The 17,338-nt window shown below is 48.4% G+C and overlaps 1 protein-coding gene across 2 annotated transcripts in view; it reads right to left on the bottom strand.

Moving 5' to 3' along the window:
• Positions 1-1,760: 1,760 nt before the first annotated feature.
• Slc22a5 (solute carrier family 22 member 5) overlaps positions 1,761-17,338 on the bottom strand; it is a 33,614-nt gene continuing 18,036 nt past the window's right edge. The window contains exons 3-10 of one of the 2 annotated variants that reach the window (XM_023713206.1): positions 14,581-14,735; positions 13,454-13,625; positions 12,561-12,687; positions 10,660-10,760; positions 8,779-8,993; positions 7,094-7,276; positions 5,347-5,482; positions 1,761-2,407 (exon numbers count right to left, since the gene is read on the bottom strand). In XM_023713206.1, coding sequence (XP_023568974.1) covers positions 2,371-2,407; positions 5,347-5,482; positions 7,094-7,276; positions 8,779-8,993; positions 10,660-10,760; positions 12,561-12,687; positions 13,454-13,625; positions 14,581-14,735 — 1,126 coding nt within the window. In that variant the 3' untranslated portion in view covers positions 1,761-2,370. Of the gene's footprint in view, positions 2,408-3,729; positions 5,022-5,346; positions 5,483-7,093; positions 7,277-8,778; positions 8,994-10,659; positions 10,761-12,560; positions 12,688-13,453; positions 13,626-14,580; positions 14,736-17,338 lie in introns of those variants that run through there. The other variant, XM_004629336.2, reaches the window with a different exon arrangement.

Raw genomic sequence — 17,338 nt, 5'->3', positions numbered from 1 at the left:
TTATCTAATGTATTTTGTATAGGGTCTCACTGTGCAGCTCAGACTCATAGTGACCCTCGTGTTTCCCGCCTCTCCAGCGCTGCAGTGGGGTTCCACGTGTGCACTACCACGCCCAGTCTCAGTGGCCGGCTCAGCCTGTCCTGGGGGGCGGGGCTGAAGTGACTCGTTGGCCCCTCCTTTTGTCTTAAATATGTATTTTCTAGGGTATCATTTTAAATTCTGTATCTTTTTTTCTACTACTTTGGAGTTATTTCCTCAAAGGTTGCCTTGGGAATTACAATTTATATATTAACAAATCTAGTCTAAATTACTACCAAGTTATTTTGCATAGCATGCAGAACCTTTGCTTTTAGCTCTACCCTCTTCAGATTGGTATTGTCATAGGTGATACTGTCACATATTATGAGCCATCAGCATAAATTTATTGTTACTGCTTTATGCAATTATCTTAAATCATGTAGGAAAAAGGCAAAGAAAAATCTATGAATACTGCCTTTTATACTTAACGAGGGAGCCACCTTCACCCGTTACTTCTTCACTTAGACTCCAGTCCCATGTGCTGCCCTTTCATTTCAGCTTGTAGGATTCCTGATAGTGTTTCTTTTAAGCAGTCTCACTCTTTTCAGGGTCATTCCCCATTGCCTGTTTTCTCCATTTCATCTATGTTTGGCTTCCAGAAATCTTTTTGTCTGTTTTGTTTTTTGTTTTTGTTTTAGTGGTACCAGGGATCAAACTCAGGCCCTTGCACTTGCCAGACAAGTACTTACTCCACTGAGCTATCTCCCCGGCCCCAAATATCTGTATCTTTTTTTTTTTTTGTCGGAACTGGGGATTGAACTCAGGGCCTTGCGCTTGCCAGGGAAGCGCTTATTCCACTGAGCCATCTCCCCAGCCCTCAGAAATCTTTGAAAAGGGAAAATAGAATTGCTTTTCACCAGTCTGCCATTGGCCTGATTTGGGAGTTTTAGGAAGTCTTTAGCAAATGTTGGCTCAAGTAATTGGGGTACAAGTTTAGAATTTTCTTTTCTTGTTACCTTTTTGAGAGGTCTCACTCTGCAGTCCAGGCTGGCCCTAACTCACTTTGTACCCAAGCAGGCCTTGCACTCAGAGCAATCCTCCTGCCCCTGGAGTGCTGGTATACAACGTGTGGCACCACCCCTTGGCAGAAAACTGTCTTTTTTCTTTTTGTACTGGAAACTTTTTTTTTTTTTTTAAACTGGGGATTGATCTCAGGCCCTTGTGCTTGCTGGGAAGCAGTTATTCTACTGAGCCAGCCCCCTCGCCGCTCCTTTTGTACTGGGAGTCAAGCTCAGGACCTTGTGTTTGCTAGGTAGGCACTATATTGCTGAACTATATCCCGAACCCCTAGAATTTTCCATTTTATCTTCTTTTCCCTTCAGGGTTTTTTTTTTTTTTTTTTTTTTTTTTTTTTTTTTTTTTTTTTTTTTTTTTTTTTTGTTATTGAGATAATGTTGTGCTATGTAGTTCCGGCTGGCTTTGAACTCACTACATAGCCAGGCTAGCCTCAAACTCATGATAATCTTCCTGTCTCAGCCATCTGAATGCCAGGGAAGCACTTCTTCTACTGAGCCATCTCCCCGGCCCTTTTTTTTTTTGTGGAACCAGGGATTGAACTTAGGCCCTTGCGCTTGCCAGGGAAGCACCAGCCGTCCGAATGCTGGGATAACAGGTGTGCATCACCATGCCCAGCTTTCTCTTTTTTTCTTTTTTGATACCAGGGATCAAACTCAGGACCTTGTGCTCGCTAGGCAGGTGCTTATGCCTCTGAGCTATCTCCCTGGCCCCAGTTTTTGAAGTATACTGCTATGCTGATTCTTACTTGGTTAGTTTTGGTGAAAAATATTTGTAAATTATTCACTTTTTTAATGCTTACCTTTTGGGATGGGGGATGACAATTGCATGAAGGCATTTGGGATTTTTTTTTTTGTGGTACCGAGGATTGAACTCAGGACCCTGCACTTGCCAGGCAAGTGCTTATTCTACTGAGCTATCTCCCCGGGCCCAGCATTTGGGATTTTCAGAACTCTTTTGCTCATAACATAAAACTGCATAAACAGTAGGTGTTCAGATCTCTCCGCAGACTAGCCCTGGAGACCGTGAGCACACACGTCTGTTCTTCACGAGCAGGAGCAGTAGACTATTGCGTGCACAGTAGTCCGTCCCTCACGAGCAGAGCGTACCCCACTCTGGCGCCGCACAGCCATAGGAAAAGCTTCCTGGGAGACTCCCAGGGTGAAGAGCCAGTCAGGTACCTGGCTGCTGCCCTCTAGCTGGCCCCAAACAGAAGTGATGTCCAGGTGTCTCTGGTGGCTTCCTGTAGAACTTTGTCTCCGAGATTAGGTCCCATCTTCATGAGATGAAATCTTCAGGGGTGTGTCTCAGGACTCTAGGAAGACACAAGATTTTTGCTGAGGTATGTCTAATTCTGTCACAGGCTCATCCATATTCTCTAGCCCGAGTCACTTATTGACAGACTCCACACAGACTCCACACACTCCCGTGCTCTAGGCCCAAACTGAATTCTCTCTGCTCCCCCATTCCCTCGGCTCCACAGGCTCTAGCCAGCTTCCCTGGGGTGCAGCCTGTCACTCTGGGCTGGCCACGAGCAAGCTCCTTGCTTTCTACCCAACCTGTTTGAGATTTGTAATGATTGATACATTGTGTCAATTTGAGAAGTTTAATGAAGAGGCTCAGCGGGGGCCAGGGTCCTTACTTTGTGAACATCCTCATCCTGAACAAGAGGGTACAGATGGTGTGAGTGCTACACCCGCCCAATCTGCCGCGGGCAGGCAGCCTGCTCACAATCTAAGGAAGAGGCTTGTTCTCCCTGCTTTTGCTCTTGCTGCCTTTGCTCCTTCTGCGGCTTCCCCTGGCAGTATGCCTTGGAGGCAGCTGATTACAGACTAAACCTCTACAAATTGTGAGCTAAATAAACCTTTCCTTTCTTCATATGGGCTGCTGGGTTAGTCTCAGCAATGAGAAGACGGGATTCATGCTTGTGCAACCTGGAAAGGTGGGCCCCTGGCACCTAGGCGGCTGCCTCTGAGGAATGAATGCCAAGAAAGTAATGTCTCCCTCTTCAACCCTTGGCACAGATGGTTTGGAGGTGCAGTTCACGGAGCTTTCTGTTTGTCTGAGACAGGGTCTCACTGCATAGTTCAAGCTGGCCTTGGACGCTATGTCGTCCAGGTTGGCCTCAAACTTTTGGTGATCCTCTTGCCTCAGCCTCCTGAATGCAGGGATACAGGCGTGGCTACAGACCTGGCTCCACAGAGCTTTTTTTTTTTTTTTTTTTTTTGCGGAACTAGGGATTGAACTCAGGCCCTTGCCAGGCAAGCGCTTATTCTACTGAGCCATCTCCCCGGCCCCATCCACAGAGCTTCTTATGACTGCAGCATCCTTGTTCTTGACACTGGTCCACCTGGTAAGGCAGCCGGGATCCCATCTCCCGTCCCGTTATCCTCCTGTTGCCTGGCATCTTGTTCCCATGAAGACTAATTTCAACATGCAGAAGTGCTGCTCTCCGGAGTGAGGCCGGCACTTGTGTAAGTTGGGGCAGTTCAGAGTCAGTTACAAGAGTGAAGATTTCCAGTACACAGAGATTACACATTCACCTGACAGTCTAATCCACTGCGACAGCCCAAACCAAGTCAGGCGATGGTGTAGCAAGGCTCACCAAATACCGAAAATATGACTGGCGATAGTTGCTATTATTTAAAAAATCATTTCATTTATTAGAACTGTCTCACTTCTCAAGGCACTTCAGTAGCTTTCACAAAAATACATTTTTTAAAAAAAACCAAATAAAGCATGTGCTGTCGGAGTACCATGGTAACATAAGGAGGAAGAAGACAATCACACTGAACACAAATGTCTCCCAGTGGTATCACGTGACTGAAGTGAGCAACTCCCAAAGACTGTGAACATGATTTACATTTCTTCTTCACAATTTTCCCCATGACTAGGTCTCTCAGAAGGAGTACACACAGTGAGATCGTTTTTGGCACTCACAGAAGCGCTAGTGGCTGAGGCTGGTAAGGCCTGTACAGCAGCAGCTGCAAACCCTTGCCAGAGAATTCTGGGCTGAGAAACAAACAAACTGGGAAACAGCCTTTCTCAAGGCTCCGCTGACGGGCAAATAACTTAAGGAGGAGACATAACAATAAACAAAACAACAGAACAAAATCCTGGTTACAGTTCCGAGAAAAGACACTATTTCTCACTGTTACACTTCTCCCAACCACAGATTGAAAGCTTAGTATGGAGAAGGTCTGATTTACACGGTAGTGGAAAACAGGAAGAGTACACTTAACAGTGTGTTTCTCCCGGGCCTGGACAAGCCCCAGTGCTTTGATCAGACGTAAACGAGGCCACACAGCAGCCACACCGAGCGTGTCTGTAGTCCTGTGCGCTCCACAGTGGGTACACAATAATCCCAGCTAATGTCCTTTGTAACTGAGAAAAGGGGAGAAATCAAACTCCCTGTGGAATTACTTCTTTTCCTGTAAAATTCACCACTTAGGAAAAGAAGGGACAAAACTAAAGACCTCCCATTTTACCAGGGCCTTTTCAGGTAGTTTAAGATGACAGAGAATATCTAGTAGATTTCGCTCATAGCCTGCCAGGTCCCACTGGTTCTAGAGAGTCACTGACTTCGTGGAGTGCCGTGTCCACTGCTAACTGTTAGGACACATCTGAGTTGTTGGCAGGGAGCCAGGGTGTCCCTGGAGGAAAGGCAGAGCTCTGGGAGCACAAGCACTTTCTGGAGGTGGGTTCCCTTCCATGAGATCAGACAAAGGCCACAGAACAGACAGAAAAGCCCTTGTGTCACTGAAGGACCCAGAGGCTGCCCACGCTGTTTGTGACAAGATGCAGGCTTTCAGCTTCCATTTCTTGCTTTCTGGAAGTTGTGTTAAAAAGCTGTGCTTTTAAGGATTGCGGGGCTTTCTTCACCATCTTTTAACATCCTTGTGAGGCCTGGGGTTTGCCTATGTTTTAGTCTATTAAAATAAGCAAAACAAATGTTAGTAACATCCTAAAACAAATCAGACACAAAACAGTCTCAAAACAAATCAGCCAGAAACAAGGACATCTTTACTAGGAAAAAAGCTTTTTCCTGGTTTTTGTACTACCCCAGAGCAGCAGTTTCCATGGAGATGTGCACAGTGACATGTCCACACAGGAACAGGCCACTGCCATTTATAATCCTCTCATAACTAACCGAGTCCAAGGTGTCTGAGAAAGAATCTTCAGGCAGCCCTACGACGTGGCCAGCCCCAGGCCCAGTGCATTCACGCTGTGATAAAGAAGCGCTCTGCTCCTTACCCTTTGACCCTTAGCATCTGGTCAATGGTGTCTGGGAGAGGGGTACCGAAGCTCTCTGGCAAGAACAACGTGAGGATGGCTGTCAGAATGGTCAGGCTTCCCATGAGAATGTAAGGGAGGAAGCGGTCGTAGGCACCTGCAGCGAAGCAGATAGAGCCTTAAGCGCCAGGATGCACTGAGACTTGGTCTCCCGCCACCCCTTCATGCTCCGAGCACTCTGGAAAGGATCACCTTCCTTACTGGCCGCAGCCCTTCCCCTGGTCTGAGCTGCCAGAACAGAATCCGGCGGGTGTCAGGGCCATGGCTGGCACAGGCACGCCCAGAGATCCCGCCGTGCCCCATGGTGCACGGGCTAGTTTAGGGGCACAGAGGAGCTATGTGGTGATGACCAGTCCTGTCTCCCAACGCTAGGTTTCCAAGGAACATGAGGTACTTGTCTAGGGACAGGAATAGCTCTTCCACCTCTGCAGATGTGTCACTGCCTGTTTGCTTTGCCTTCGGGCTAGACAAGAAGGTATTTTGGCTCGTTCTAGGCAGCCTGCTCACAGAGCACTGTGGGCGTTCTCGGTGCGTTCCAGCCCTTCCCCAAGATGTGCTGGCTAGGGATGTGCATGCAGCTGTTGCCATGAGACAAAACCCAAGGGAGAGAATACTGGGGCCTTGCTACAAATAATGACGCAGGAGGGTCGGCGAGATAGCTCAGCCATCTAAGTGCCTGCTTAGGCAAGCTTAGGCAAGGTGCAGGGACTGCGGTTCCATCCCTGGCACCATGTGCCATGCCAGCCCTGCCCCCAGCGTGGGCTGAATGGGCCACAAAAAAAAAAAAAGGGCACAGAACAGATTTTTTTGCACTGGTAGGGACTGAACCCAGGGTCTTTTAGGCGAGTGCTCTACCACTGAGCTCCAGCCCTCTGGGAAGATCCTATACAGATAAAACCACTGTATTGCTCCAAGGTACAGTAATTCTCAGTTGATTATATATCTTGAATGCACATTTCCCTTGTGCTCCTTTTAAATTCTGTTTTTTTTTTTTTTTTTCAGAGCCAATCGGGGATTGAACTCAGGCCCTTGTGCTTGCCAGGACTGATCTGTCTCCCCAGCCCCTAAATTCTGGTACTAAGAAGAAACTGCCCATGGGCTGGAGAGATGGCTCAGTGGTCTAAAGCACCTACTTAGAACAAACTTAGCAAAGCACAGGGACTGCGGTTCAATCCCCCAGCACCACATGCCAGCCAGCCCCGCCCCCTGGTGGGCTGAGCTGGCCACACACACACACACACACACACACAAATAAATAAATAAAAATAAAAAAAAAAAAAAAAAGAAGAAGAAACTGCCCAATTAAGTAAACTGATGTCTTAAATCACTCTATAGTTTCTGAGGCTAAAAAAAGCATACTTTCTGATGAAGGTCTGAGTTGCCTAGAAAAGAAATAAACCCTACATTCCATTAATTTCTGCCCAGTATGTAGGACAGTTTCCATGTGGCCTCGGAGCTGGACGTGCAACTCAATGGAGGCGTACTTGCCGAGCATGCATGAGGCTCTGGGTTTGATTTTACTCTCTGTCTGTTTCTTACACACGCACGCACTCAAAACACCTACACAAGAATCATCCCCAGCAGCAGATGCATTATTAGATGGATCCCACTGGCTGGTTTTCCTGGTCACCAGCTATCTGGGCTCATGGGAAGGCCAGGTAGTGCTGTGCGCCATCGCTCTAGGGTGGCCTTGGCCCAGGGGACTTACCAAGGTAAACGAAGTAGGGAGACAGGATGCTGCCGAGGCGGGACGCTGTGGAGCTGACCCCCACACCCATGTTTCTGACCACGGTGGGGTACAGCTCGGCTGTGTACACATAGACCATGGAGAAGGCAGCAGTGATGCCGAACTTGCCCACCATCACCAGCACTGTAGCCAAGTAATACAAGTCTGGAAAGGCAAAGGAAAGAGGGTCGGGGCAGGCAGCAGCTCAAGGTATGCTGCTGTTGAGAGCTTCACTGATGCTTTGCACACAAACATCTGTCTCCCCAGTTGTTTGGGAAGAGTGTGTGTGTGTGTGTGTGTGTGTGTGATTTTCTGTAACTTCCTGAGATAAAGGACTCTAGCCAGGATTTCCAAGAGACTGGGACCCTGCAGCTGTGTAGGAAACACCTTACAGCCCAATCAGCCTCTTTCTAGTGCCTAAGTCATTATAGAGGGGGCTGTCAGGGAGCTAGCGCCTACTGTAGAACCTCTTCTTCAGGAATTAGTGGGATTCCCTAAGGACTACTGCATGAGAGGAGAATTCAATTCTAACTCATGCTTTCATTTATTCAAGCCTCAGAAAATTCAGAGACCATGCAAAACCGGCTTATCCTTTTTGCTGCCCAACAAGGAGACTCTGAACAGCCTGAGTGTCACTCTGAGCTCAGATGTGAAATCTCTACACCCACTCCCGGGGATCCCTGCTGGACAGGCCCCAGAGTGACTACCAGAGGCTCCCAAATCCCTGGAGGCATGACATGCTCTGGGCTCAGTGTGGGACACATGAGGGCCATCAACTGTTGTAGAAGTTGTCAGGAAGGTTTCTTCTCACTAACCTGTGGGATACCAAAATAATTCTATTTATTTATTTATTGGCAGAACTGGGGATTGAACTCAGGCCCTTGTACTTGCCAGGCAAGTGCTACCAAAACAGTGTTAGAAACAGATCCCTGTCGGGCCTCTGCGCACTTCCCTTCCTCTCTCCTTCAGCTCTTACTGGCGCTCTTTCTCAGCATACCAGGCTTGCTCGCCGTCAGGTCTCTTCTGGAAACGTTCTCCCAGATGTCATGGCTTTTGTCACTTCATGTGCTTTTCTGCTGAACTTCCCCTTGTTCAGGGACACCGTCAGTAGCTACTCTATGACACTAGCTTCCCACTCTCCTTTATTTTTATTCGTAGAATTTAACATAATCTGAACAGTGAGCATTTTATATTTGCTGGTTTGCTGATGGCTTTCTCACTAGAATGTGAGCTCCATGGGGCCTGGGCTTCTGCCCACTGGTTTACTTCTGTGCCATTAGCCCCAAGCTGGCACCTAACCCATGGCAGGCACTCTGTGGCTACTGGCTGAATGACTAATAAAAGAGAGCCAGAAAAAAAAAGCAATGGGGTGTCTCTAGTTCCGCCTTATTTTGGAAGGGAAACAAATGTGAACATATTAACTGACATATAGAGTAAAATTAACCAGCAACTCCAATGTTGTTCTTTCTCACTCCTCCCATGCCCCAAACATAAAGAATGCTCTGGTCTCATGCGGCGCTTTCTCTGGAATTTTTAGGCCACCAACGCATACGTGCAGGCGAACTCTGAGGGGCCTGGTTTTGTTCTCTTCATTTATTGAGACGATAGCCTGGTGCAGAGCCACTGTCTCACTGAAGACCCCGGACTGTGAGGCGCACGGTCCCTACCTGGGGGCACCAGCTGCACGAAGAGAAGGACGCTGCCGCCCAGGAAGAGAGCAGTGGCCAAGGAATAGCGCCGGGGCACGTACTGCAGCAGCAGCCAGGCCAGTATGTACGCTGGGACTTCAACCACGGCCGAAAGAAAGCAGTTCACATAGATGTCTCCGTACAGGTTAGGAGTATCAAGGGACAGTCCAAAGTAGCCCACTGATATGGTCATCCTGAAATGAAGAACAGAACAAAGCTAGAAGCAACGGCCATAGCTCCCGACCCGCCCAACTTGGCGATCGCAATTATTTGGGGAACTTCTAGGCTGCTCCCTATGCTGAGCACAGGAGAGCAGCACATTGAACCCTGAGCCTCACTTCACCGAACGAAAGAGGACTCCCCGGCCAGATGGGACCTGTAAATTCTTTGCTAGGGTACTTTCATTAGTTACTTATTTTTGGGGTACTGGGGAGCTAACTCATGATCTTGCGCTTGTCAGGCAGGCGCTGATGCTGCTGAGCTGTCTCCCCGGCCCGTGCTTGGGTACTTTCAGAGCATCCCTGAACCAAGTATCCCAGAGAAGGGCTTATATAATTCAGATAGATTTGTCTCCCCCCAGAAAATTCCGGCTTGCCTTTCAGCCTTAAAAATCCTCAGATGCAGCATTCACAGAAGCCCCCTTCCCCGTACTCTGAACCACTCCTAATCAAGCAACGACAGAAGGAGAGTAAGAATGCACAAGGCAGCAAACACAAGATAAGGCCCAATATTACACCAAACATTCAGAGAAAGTCCCCCGGCAGGCTGTGGTGACCAGCCAGGGAGAGGCTGGTCAGAGGCAGCTGCACTGGCCCCCCAGCATTCCGCTGATGACTCACACTTGGGCACAGCGGGCCTTGATGGATTAGACTGTTTTTGACAGCTGCAGGTTGGAAACACAGCTGATACAAGGAAGTAAAAGAATATGCTGTGCTCTTGGGAATTCCAAAGCAGGGAGGAGATCCCAGGTGGGCCATAGGATTCAGCACAACTGCCGGTCTGAGGTGCAGGGGACGTGCTGGGCCTGTCTTGTGGCAGACTCAGAGGGCGGCACATTGCCCCGAGGTACCCCGGGTCATTCCTTGGAACTGGGTGACTCAGTACCCTCCAGATGCCAGATGGCTGCCTCAAAGCTGGCTCAGTCTAGCAATAAGGACTCTGCAAGAAGCCTGTCCCCACTCAGGCTCAGGAAGTCTCCTAGAATCCCAGGGGTCTGGCTACTCAGCAAGGCTACCCGGGCTCAGACGTGCTTTCTTCTCCCTGGTAGCTCACAGATTCCTTCCTGACAGTTTGTGAAATGCCTTGTTAGAAGGAATCTGGAGAGGAAGCAGCCCTGACTTGGTCCTGACTCGGCCCTGACTCCAGGACAGTCTCCAAACATCCCAGATGGAACACGCCCAGAGTTCTCAGCGGCTTCTGTAGCCTCTACTCAGGTCCTTCTTAAAGCCTCCCTGGGCCTCCTTAGTCACTGTCCGTGCCTAGGCGGAAGGAAGTAAGGGACAGGAACAATTAAGCAGGACCCAAAGGGAGCAGTGATTCACTTTCAGACCTGATTCCCAAAGCAGCCTCTACAGTTGTTGTGGTCTCTTTCTCTTCTCTCTCTCTCTCTCTCTCTCTCTCTCTCTCTCTCTCTCTCTCTCTGTCTCTGTCTCTGTCTCTGTCTCGGTCTTCTCCTTTTCTGAGGGTCTATCACATTAAGAGGTGTGATAGGCCCATTTATTCATTCACTGCAAGACACACCCCTTCCATTTGTGAAGACAAGGGCTGTCTCTGAATGTGGGTTTGAGCCATGTCTGTAAACAAGGCCCAACAGCCATTTCTGGAAGCTACCCTGGAGGCCTCAGGTGGGCTTTTACATACCACAGAATTATGGACATGATAGTGACGATTCGGATATTCCGGGTCCGGATCAGATCCAGAATGTGGTGGGACTGCTGCTTCTTGGAACTTAGGTCTTGCAACTGCAGAGACAACATGACACGGGGAAGACAAGCCTGGGGACCCGCGCACGCGCGAGAGCATACGGAGCCCTGCCTTCTCCGCTCTCTTCTCAGAGCTAGGGAGTGTTTCGGGTTCTCCCTGCAAACAACAGCAAGGAGAGTGGCTCTGTCCCTGGGCTTCTACAGGCTTCCCCAAGCCTGTCAACAACAAATCAGAGAATGAGAATGACAGGGAAGTGACAAGCCCCTCAAAGAATACAGCCAAGGTGCAGGGTGAGGTTGATGGCTCCCTCACTGTCCCCGCCTGGCCCCGTGGTGTCAGCAGCCACCTTCCAGGGAGACCTCCAGGCCTTCCTTCCAGGCTGGCTGCCTTCCCTATGGGTCAGAGAGAGAAACAGGCTGTGCAGTTTACTGACCTAACATTTACAAAGAATTAATATTTTGAGTCCTTATACTAAGTAGTTATTGGTCCACTTCCAGTATGTGGAGGGGGGAGAATTAAAATTGAAAAACAGGAAAATTGACCTGAGCTTCACCCAGAGTAACTTCCTATGAAATTCCGCACAGCCCAGGCCATTAATAAACGGCGTGTCTAAACATACTGATGTTGCTTTCTTAAGCAAACCCAGCTTTGGAGCTTGTTTTTCCCAAGTTAGCGGTTCAACCAAAGGTCAACTTTAGACTTAAAGCATACCCTGAAATAGCCTCATTTCCTTAAAGATGCCAATGAGGTTTATGGCTTTACCCAGACGGGCTCCCCACCTACGAGCCACTGAAGCCACCTCACTTAAAAGCCCTCCCTGCCACACCCCTGTTCTGATCAGTGTGCTCCACGGCCCTTTCCAGTGTATGCTGAGTGACAACCGTTGAGAAGCTGCCACCTAAAGGGGTGGGTAGTAGGACTGCCAGTAGCTACTGGCCTCCTGGCTGGTTCCTCTGCCCGAAGCCCGGAGTCTGCCTCTCCGGGCCTGAGTGTCTCCAGCACGCCTGCTGTCACACCTCCGCACAACTCCTTATGGCTGTTGGGACAGCCAGCCCCTTATCTTCCATCAGAATAGAGACGCATTCCCGAAGCCTAACAGGCAGTGCTTACAGCTTCTAACCTCTTCTCATAATCCTGAGTCAGGAAAAACTGTCGCTGAAAGGGCAGAAGGAGAGGGAACAGAGGTACAAGAATCAGCAAACAGAGCCAAGACATTCCTCCTGCTGCGTAAGGATCGGGCTTGCAGGGAGGGTGGGGGTAGGAGGAAGAGGTGGGCCTCAGGAAGGACTGGGCTCCAGCCAAGCCCTGGAGGGTGGAAGGAGACCGGATGTCAGGGCTTTGTGTGCTGTGCACTGAGCATCTTTTAAGACAAATCACCTTGAACTTAAACAAGGATTTCCAAAGTGCTGATTTGTAGAAAGCTCATTTCTCATAGTGTTTATGTGAGAAGTAATGGTTAACCACATGATGGCCTAGAAGTATGGATGTCTACAGCACAGGGACAGGTAAAGAGAGGCAGGGGAGAGCCATTCCTCGGGTTGAGTCCTGTGTGCTCGTGCACATAGCTGGGGCTTGAGCCCATGTGTGCTCTACTACTAAGCTACAACCCTAACTCTTTTAATTTTTGAGGCAGTGTCTTGCCAACTTGAACCTACAATCCCCCTGCCTCAACCTCCCCACTGTAGGATTACAGGCGTATGCCCCAGCATCCAGCTGACTTTTAATAAGGCCTGCCCGGGGAGAGCTGGAGCTCTGGCAGGGCAAGCGCTGGACCGCTGTGGTAGGGACACTCGGGGGCTAGTGTGCCCTGGCCCAACCAGTTCCCACATGGTGCTTACCTCACTCGGGTCAAAGATGGTAGAGGGTGCCATGATCCCATTCATTTTGGCAGCCTTGCGGATGATTATTTCTGCCTCCTCAAATCGTCCCTGAGAGATGAGCCAGCGGGGGGACTCCGGGATGAACCTAGAAGTACGAGCACATTCCCAGTGAGGCCTTTTGCCCAACAGATGAGGAACAGCACAAGTGAAAGTGGAAATGAGGTGTCAGATCCAGAGCTAGGTTTGGGGAGCAGCTGTTCACAAGCTAGAGCCCAGAGACGGTCCATGTGCACCTGCAGTGTCCAAAGTTGGGGGCCTCCCCTGGCTGAGGGGATCTCTACACTGGCAGGCTACCTTGAATCTCCAGCCCTGCTGGCCCCGGTGGCTCCAGGAGACACCTCAACCTGGCTCAAGAAGCCTGCCTCCCCGAGGGCTCTGCTGGCCTGTAACCCGCTGTTCCCTTGCCCTGGCATCCACAGAAATTTCCGTGCTGGCCTCTTCTCGGCTTTCCTCACTTCTGCCTCCCCTGATTTATCCACGGACCTGCAATCACTGAGTGCTCTCTCCTGGAACCCTTCCTCTTCTCCTAATGCCCGTGGCATGGAGGTACACCCAGTGTGAGCCAAAGCTTCAGTTTTGCCCTGTGTGGAGCGTCACTGTCTTGCCCTGAGATCTGGAGGTCACACTGGACCCTACTTTCTCACAGTTACTCCTTCTCTCTGCACTTAGATCAACCTGGCCCAGGACTGAGAGCAAGTCCGTGGATGCTTTGTGATTCTGTTTTGTTTGGTTCTTCTGAGTGTGGAGACTACCACTCTCCGGGAGCCCTAATGGGGATTTGAGGGCGGCTGCTGCCCTCTAGTGAAGCTAGCAAGAAGCCTCCTGCCGGAAGGCAGCATGGGCGCACTCACCACCAGAGGGCTGCGCACAGGACCCCGGGCAGGGTCAGCGCCAGCAGCAGCATCCGCCAGTCTCTGATGAAGTAAGCCAACAGGGGCAGCAGCATGAAGCCCAACGCAAAAAATATGCACACTCCCAGTGTGGCAAACACAATCCGCACTGACTTGCCAAGGATTTCTGTTCCTGTTCAAAACAAGGAGGGTGTCAAGTGAGCACCGAAATTTGCCTTACTTCCTTATTAATCTTGCGCGACATCACTTTCAATATACAGACAAGAAGGCAGCGGAATTCTCTTTATGCTCCAAGTCCAGGGCAGTGGGCGGATCTGAACTCAGTCTAGTCTAGCTGTCCTGGGGCTGCCTCCCCGAGGCTTTCCACCCCTCAGCAACAGCTCCCCACTTTCCTGAGCCACATGCCAACAACGCCCGGTTGACCCCTTGCACACTCCTATAAGAAGTCATTAGGCGGAAAGCCATTACTGAGTCTGTTATTCTTGGAGGAAAAAAGATATTCTATAAAATGTGAAAAGAAAAAATAACCCTTTCAACAGTACAACCCAAGGGACCGGGAGTCTATCAGCCAGAGTCAGACTCCTCCACACCGCGGGATGGCTGCCTTCTCAGTGGTGGGCTAGCGCATCTGCGCCAGAGCCCTGCTGTGTCCCTGGGACTGAGCCTGAAGCCACGGAAAGCCTGTGGCCAACCATTCTCCTTCACGGATGTCACTGGCCACGATGCCCTGCGGTTCTCCTCCCTGGTGGGGCCTGTCCATCACAGCCTTTGCTTCTCACAGCCTGCCCCCCCTTTGCCAGCGACCTCAGTAGGAGGGGAATTTTCTAAATGGATGATCTCTGGTGAAGTAAAATGACTTCAAGTACTAAAAAGATCAAGATGTCACACCCCGGAGGCCAGAAAAGCAGAAATCAGATGTCAGGCTACGGTGCCACTATGACCCAAGACTGGTCATGTATCTGGCCCAGTTTCCCTCCTAACAAGCTGGGTTCATCAGGAAGCTTTGGCCAGAGGTGCTGGAAATCACTCTGAACCCCCAGGACATCAGAGGTGTCTCCAGGAAGGTGGGTGACAGGATGATGACGAAACACAGGATCAAGTACTCAACTCCAACCAGATGGCCATACCCAGGACAAACGCTGCCACGTAGTTGGAGATCTGCCCCATGCCGACAAGCACGAAGAGTACTGTGAACACCTCGAAGTTGTTCGAGAAGACCTGCAGTAAGCTGAAACCAGTCTGCATTCCCATGGTCACAAACAGCACATTCTTCCGACCAAACCTGGGAAGGAGAGGACAGTCATGGACAGCCAGCTGGGGCAGGCAGCAGGAAGGGCTTGTGAACAGTGTCCCCAGGGTAGCCAGAGCCAGGACAGTCCCAGCTGCCCACCCCCATTTGTTATGCCCCTCCCCTACTGCCCAGGAAGCACATGCAGCCCAGGTACCAAAAGACAGCACCACCACGATGGTAATATCTGTAGCTGACTAAAGCACATCAACTCTGCTTAAATCCATACATTGACAATGATGGTTCAAAAAATTATTAGTCAACTTTGGAGGATGTCATGGAAATAATTCACTACAAATGAAGACTAATAAAGGGAAAGAAGTATTTGTCTTGCCCTTCCATTGTAAACTGAATAGTAACCAATAAAGAAGATGGGAAGAGTCATTTCTAAAAAGTATTCTAAATGTTAAATGGAAAGTGATAAAATTAGCATACTGCCATTTCATAGCTCCCCTCCTAGGAGTTTACAGTCTGAGGAACTGGGAATAAATATCTCCTAAGATCGTGAAGAGACAGAAGCTATAAGCTTCCTACAGTCTCGTCTGAGGGACTGAGTCTGAATGTCTACATCCAGCTGCCTACTGGCAAGCAACGTAGAGAAAAGAGGAATAAGCGATACTACACCCGAGATGCAATCAGCAAAATCCACAGCAGGAAATTATGTAGTTGGAAGGGCCCGGGGTTCTTCAATAGATAAGATGTCAGGCAAAGAAAGGGATGGGAAGACGATCCAAGATTAATGCACTCTAGGGCCAGGGATGGCGCTCCACGGTAGTGCACTTGCTTAGCTGTCACAAATCTCTAGGTTCAGTTCTCTACATCACAAACATAAAGTGCACTATAAGACATGTCAAAATTTTTAGTTGATAAGATTAAATTTGTGTCTAAAGATGCACATTAGGATGATGAAAATATATTAAAAAAAAAATAGTCCTGACCACTATTATCTTGAATGATAAAATCTGGCAGATCAAAATCCCCAAAGTCTAAAATCTGAAGCAATCAAAATCCTGAAAATATAATTCTCAAAATTAAAAATTACTTATAATACAGTAATTTACATTTTAAAAGAAGGGCTTGAGAAACACAAAAACATAGCAAAAATGTTAAAAAAAGAGGCTTTCTACTCTTATTTTAGAATATTTCATATGCAATAATATACAATAACACATTTCTTGGAAGCATACTCAGGTAATAATAGTCACATGTGCATATCAATTAAAAGCAGACAAAATATGTTCAAAGAAATAAGTAAAAAAAAAGAAAAAAGTCAAAAACAAAAAGTATTGGGGGCCGGGGAGACGGCTCAGTAGAATAAGCGCTTCCCTGGCAAGTGCAAGGGTCTGAGTTCAATCCCCAGTTCTGAAAAAAAACAACAAAAACAACAAAACAAAAAGTATATACAAGTATGGTTGATAATTATACACACTGCTTTATTTTATAGTCAATATATCATGATTCATAATCTAAGTCTTTTTTTTTTTTTTTTGTCTTTTTGAGACAGGGTCTTACTACGCAGTTCAGGCTGGCCTTGAGCTCACTTTATAGCCCAGGCTGATCTCAAACTTGCAACAATCCTCCTAGCTCAACCTTCTGAGTTCTGGGATTATAGGTGTACACCACCATGCCCAGCTCAGCCTTTTCTTTCTTATTTCTGGAAATCAAATTCAGGTAGGACCTTGTGCGTACTAGGCACAGTGAGGAAAGGTACTGAGCTACACTTCGAGCCCTATAACCTAAGCCTTTTGATAGGATCTACTGAAAACCCTGATCTATCCCTGTTGTAGTTTTAGTATCATAGATGCAGTTTGCCAAGGAGCTGAGGAACCAGGAGTTGTAGCTTCCACAAGTGCGTATGTATGAAAAGGTCACCTCTTCACTTACTAGGTTGCCAACAGTGTTACTTCCATGTACAAGGCTTATACTCAAAACAGTGAGATAAGGCACTTTCATGGAGTCAGATCTGCATGAAGTACAAAAAATGAATTAGAACTCTCTAGAAGTCTTGATACCCTCTAACTCTCCAGTATTGGAAATGATGTAAAGATGAAATAAATAGCACGAAGAGTTGTGAAAAATAATGCTGGCAGCTTAAAGGGCTGGCGGGGCTGAGGGTGTAGATCAGAGATAGGTTGTACCCATAAGTATTCTCAAGGCCCTGGGTTCCATCCCCAGCAGAAATTTGTACTGCAGGGATAAATTACAGAAAATTAATTTCACAACCATTATTGTTTGAAGTCTTGTATCATGAATAGTAGCTCCTCTTTTAGGGAATGGCTCTTCTTCGAGAGTAAACGCATTCACCTTAGATTTCTACCCACAGAGCTCCCTCCGGGTCCGTGCAGGTAGTCTCTTCATAAAAGCCCTTCATGGAGACCCCCAAGCAGTCCTCTGGGTGTTTAGGTTTCGGCACTCAGCGCAGGCCACTATGCTACGCGCAGTCTAAAACACACTAATCCCCTCCCCAGAAGGAGGTTTTCTACTCTTATTCAGTTCTTTTCCCCCCAATGGAATTTTAGCTTCTAGGATTTCAGAATTCAGGATTTTAATCTTTCAGGATTTTGTATTTTAGGGGCTATAGCCTTAGAGATGATGTC

The sequence above is a fragment of the Octodon degus genome, unplaced genomic scaffold (genome assembly GCF_000260255.1).
Source record: "Octodon degus isolate 3935 unplaced genomic scaffold, OctDeg1.0 scaffold00029, whole genome shotgun sequence".
Classification (NCBI taxonomy): Eukaryota; Metazoa; Chordata; class Mammalia; order Rodentia; family Octodontidae; genus Octodon; species Octodon degus.
The sequence above is the reverse complement of the archived record's forward strand: the minus strand, read 5'-3'. Positions and strand labels throughout refer to the sequence as shown.